The sequence below is a fragment of the Stegastes partitus genome, unplaced genomic scaffold (genome assembly GCF_000690725.1).
Source record: "Stegastes partitus isolate 25-593 unplaced genomic scaffold, Stegastes_partitus-1.0.2 Scaffold1057, whole genome shotgun sequence".
In the NCBI taxonomy this organism is placed as follows: domain Eukaryota; kingdom Metazoa; phylum Chordata; class Actinopteri; family Pomacentridae; genus Stegastes; species Stegastes partitus.
Window position 1 is genome coordinate 259,230 of NW_007578788.1, and position 5,018 is coordinate 264,247.

At 40.8% G+C, this 5,018-nt stretch overlaps 1 protein-coding gene across 1 annotated transcript; it reads right to left on the reverse strand.

Moving 5' to 3' along the window:
* Window positions 1-3,053: 3,053 nt before the first annotated feature.
* LOC103367512 (methylthioribulose-1-phosphate dehydratase-like) lies at window positions 3,054-4,490 on the reverse strand (the record flags this gene model as incomplete). Its single annotated transcript, XM_008295545.1, has 2 exons — window positions 3,054-3,552; window positions 4,230-4,490. Coding segments are annotated over 2 exons (361 nt in total), but the record flags the coding sequence as incomplete, so codon positions are not given.
* Window positions 4,491-5,018: the final 528 nt, after the last annotated feature.

Here is a 5,018-nt window from a genome sequence, read left to right on the forward strand (position 1 = left end):
AAAACAAGATTCTTAGGATGGTGTGCGAAATGAGCGAATCATCTTAATCACACGTACTCTCCACAGTCTCCTATAACAAGAGACTTTGTCATTTATACGTTTATTTTGAGAGAATGACGGTTTATGTACATGTGACATTTATTTGGGATTATGTGCTACTTGTAGGGATCTGATGGTGCATGGAGGATTTCTCTTTTTTTTTTCTCACATTTTAATATCATACCTTGACTGCAAGCTCGATTCTGGAAAGGAGTTTGATTTATTTTTTTTAAACAAATGTCATGTTTACATTCGGTATTACTCACCAGAATACACCGCGTGGATCCTCCGGGTCTAACAAAACACGCTGCAGGTATTTTAATCTTCGCAGAACATTTGAAAAGCTGATTTAAAAAAAAGAGGAATTCTTGCGGTTCACATTAGTTTCTGTTTGCCTGCAGCTCTTCTTCCCCACCTTTGATGGTGTTTTGCTGCATAGCTTGGCATGTTGGCAAGAGTACAATTTCCAACCTGCTTCAAGTGTTCCCATCGTGCGCCTTCACACTCATGCTTCACCCTCACGTCAAGGAGAAATATTGCGCGTCACCACATCTATCGGACAGTTATAGTTACCGATTACTTCTCAGACTGAGCCTCTGAACCTCGAGCCTTTTCCTGAGAATTTCTTTGCTCCCGTCACATTTTTCCTCACTGTGGGCTCATTTTTCACCACAAAATAAAGTCCTGCACCTCTACGGAAACAGCACAACCTTGGCTAGAAGGGGAGGAAATGTCTTTAGTGCAGCGTAGAAGTGCCACAGTGTCGTAAATCATAAAAAGAAAGGGGTAAAAAAAAAAAGCTGAATTTCTTTATTTATTTGACAAACATCACAAAAATAGGGATCAGCGTGTACAACATTTGTGTCCACTGGTGTGCTGGTACGACTGTGGCTCTACGGTCTACAGTTGACTTTTTAAATTAGTTTTTATACTTTTCTCCTATTTGCTTTGTAGAAACAATGCCTGCAGCTCATCTGAAAGCTCTGAATTTTATGACAACACCTGAGTCTCTAATGACTTCTCAGTTGCACCAAGGAGCACTGATTTTGTTGGTTTTTTTCAGTATCTGGTGCAGATGCTTTATTTTTGGAGAATTTTTAAACACAAGATTCCATTTTTTTTTGTGTAGATTGTAGAATATAGAAGATGCAGAATAAGATCATTTTAATGTCTTATCACAATCTTAAGGTTAGATTTGGTCAACTTTCTCAACAGAACTCCAAGATTAGTTCAAGGGCAGTTGAAAATTTGGGAATTCTGTCTGTTTTTACACTTTCTATCTCGTAAGTTGTGTCATTTAGTAAAGATAACACGTCTTTCCAACCTGCTGGTTTGGGCTTCAGAGGGTTAACATCTCACATTAAAATACAAGTCTAAACACGAGAGTGTTATGCATTCAATATACATAATCACCTGTATGTGTTAATATAGATAAAATTAGCTCCACTTCAAGCAATGGCACTTACATCTTATTGCATTTGAAAAAAAAAAACAAACAAACAAATTATGTGATGTATTTCCACACTTTACTCAGAGGAGGTATTTCTGTGCAGAGCATGTACTTGTACTTTGATACTTGAACATACTAGTCCTTGTACTTTCCTGTTTAAGGCCTTCTAATGTTTGATACTTGAAGGTAAATGCTTTTCCATGTGTTTTAGTTTTTATATACCAACTCTCCAAAGGTTCATCTATTAAAACCAAAATGCCAGTTTTTTGCAGCAAAGACAGAACAAATGTAGGAGGCAGCCTGGTACTGCTTTGCTCCAGCTTATCTCTAAAGTGACTGACTGTATGCTGCAGCTCTGGGCTCTTTTCACTTTCCAAAATGCAGTAGTTCTACTCTGTCACTAGGTGTTTTTTGCTTCATGAGAACACTGCCTGTGCCCAGCTGGCCTCATTCCACAGTGTGGTTAATGTGCCACAGCGCCCCCCTGAGCTCTCACATCATGCGAGTCTGTCTTCATATCCTATTCTTAATGTGTCTGTTGCTGAACTTTTCTGGCTGACAGGTGATAAATATTAATACGGATGCATAATAGAATGAATATTGGAAAATATAATATACATAACATTTGGTATGAGCAGTTTGAGGCTCTCAAAATGTTGGTGTCAGACTTTGACATTGCTGAATACTGAGTTTTTTTTTCTCCTCAAATGTGAATTTCCAGAGATATATATTTAAAAAAATAACTCAACTGCAGCAGCAAAGGAAGAGAAAAAAAAAAAATCTCTAGTCAAAAATCAGAGAACTCATTTCATATGAGACACTGAGTCTCTGACATTGTGAGCTGCACAATGTCATTTTAATGCTACGGGCTGCTGCACACTTTCTTTTGCAAATGAGTTTATCAGAATTCCTCATTAATCAGAGGAGTGAGGAATCTTGGCAGTGTTAGTGCAGCACGAAAGAATATTTTTGTTGTTGTTGCTTCTTTTTTTTTTTTTTGCGGTTTCTTTTTTTTTTTTTTTGCGGGTGTGTGTATTTCTTGTTTTTACCAATTTTAAATAAGCCTGCGGCACATTTGACAGTGCTCTGTTTTGAGCGAGCGCCGTGGTGGAAGCGATGGGATAGTGGCAGCAGAGGGAGCTTGTTAAAAGAACAACAACTCCGGCTTTCATGAGAAATGAGTATGCAGACGACTGAGCGCATGCTGTGCGAGGATCTACAGGCATTGTGCGAGGTTTGCACCAAATGCACTTTCCTGCTGCTGGGATGGCGGCGTGGGAATTAAAGGATGTCCACGGACACAGCCAGAGCCCTTTTTATGCAACGCCGGGCTATTTTCGGTGAAAGGTGTTTGAATGACCGCAGTCATTTGTGGTTTTTCGCGAATCAAAGTTGTGTGAAACTGAGATTCAGATGTGATTTGTAGCATACACAAAACATCGGGCCTTGTTCTTTGTGTGTTGTACTAAAGAAAGAACAGTATGAGAGAGAAACAGTTTCAGAAAGAAGTTGTTTGACTCTAGCTGGCAGACTGAGGTAAGAAAAATCATTTTCTGTGACTCACTTTTAACATTCCCTCTTTTTTTTTTATTTATTGATTGAAGCAAAGGAAGTTGAGCGTCAATACAGATCAATGGAGATGCGCGGTACACTCATGCCTGACATGCACCGCGACTTTGATTCCAGTGCAGTCGGACTTGAATAGGGAAGCGTTTGAACCTGAGGACATTGATTTGACAGCTGCTCACTCATGAGTTGTCCCACAGTGCTTTACACTGTACCTCCAGCTCCTTCCAGATCACAGGCATTCAATCTCCTTCAGCCCTGAATCAGCCCTCACCATCAAATTTCATCAAATTTGAAGCAGGCCGGCGTGAAAGGCAAATGATTACAATCTGCTCCGCTGATTGAACTCCGCTAACCTTTCTGCAACAAATGTCTCTTTAAAAAGCGCCAGTGAATGTCACATTATTCCTTTTTCCTCCGTCGGAAGGGCTGAAGGGTCCAATCCGCACTGCTTCATCTGGACGGCGATGTCGAACAGGTAATCGTAGCACTCGCACCTGCAAAATGTGTGTTCGAGGAGAAAAACGTAAAAAGTAAAGTTAGGAAGTACATTTCTTTAGAACATGATGTACTTTTAAAGCTAGAATATGCCGGACTGTAGACACCAGGAAGAGTAAACTAGATTATGAAAGCATAATAGTGAAAAAAAATCATATTCTGTTCCTTCTGGTCTCTCTCCAAAACACATAAACAAGCACTGTTCAAGTACTGCTGAATCCACCAGAGAGCGTGTTATGTACTAAAACATACAGAACGTGCATACCCACGTCTGCACAACATCTAAAGTGTACCATAAAAAGACACACAGTGAGGCTACAAGTGGAGAAAAAACATAAACCTGGAGGAGGATGGAGACCACAAGGAGCACTAAAAGATGCACAAATACATAAACGGACACGACAATCAGGCGTGTTCAGCGGTGCAGCATGTTGAAGGCGTCCAATCATCACATACAAACTAAAAGCAATGATTGGACAAGCCTTCACAGGCCTGTGATTGTCACAGGTAGCAGATTTTTTTTGTCCCTCTTTTCATTATCAAAACACCTGATTTATTGACTACTGGCGGGGAAGTAAACATCCCGCACAATCTAGCATTAAGAAAATTATGCTAAATAATTCTTAGTCATAAACAAGATCGAAAAGGTTAATAGTGCTGGGAGCTAGACGCTCACATGGTCTTGGCTTTTTCCCACGACTCGCCCCAGACGTAGACACCGTGCCGGCGGACGAGCACCGCGCATGAATCTGGGTATTCTTCCATCGCCCGAGCCATCCGGTCTTTCAGGTCCTTCTCCTCTGGCGTATTTTCAACAATAGGCACCACCAGGCAGTCATCATACCTGTGCAGAGTCAGACACAACAAACGGCAGCGAGGATGACACAGTAGCTTTACATTCAGATGCAGGCTGCTTCTCTGCTGCTCTGCGCCGTCTCTGATTGTGTGGCAATCACGTCAAATTGAGGGGAACACAGTGGATGTGAATCAGGCTTAGCACTTTAAACGGGGTAAGTGTGAAGCAAAAGTGGCAAAAGATTTCTGATTCCAGCCCGTGAAATATGACGATTTGCTATCTTGGAGTTTTGGACTGCTGGTTAAACAAGTTGGAAAGTTTTTTATCACTATAATGAATGAAAATAATCACTTCCTGCATCACACTTCCAACATGTTCTCCTGTTATTCAGCAGCATAAATGGGTTCACTCTCACACCTTGCTCATGCTCATGCACACATTTAGGATTATATTTTTGGAGTCTACATTTTAAATAAACGCATTATTTTTCTCACACATTGCTGCCACACCTCTTTTATTTAGTTTTTACCTTTTTAAAACCCTCCTTCCAAAAAGCCCAGTCTGCTCTGACTGGTCAAGCGAGCTAGTTAGGGTCCGAGCACTCCGGTGCAAGGACCCTATTGAAACCCTTGTGATTATTATTATTAGGGTCCGAGCACCCAAAAGGGT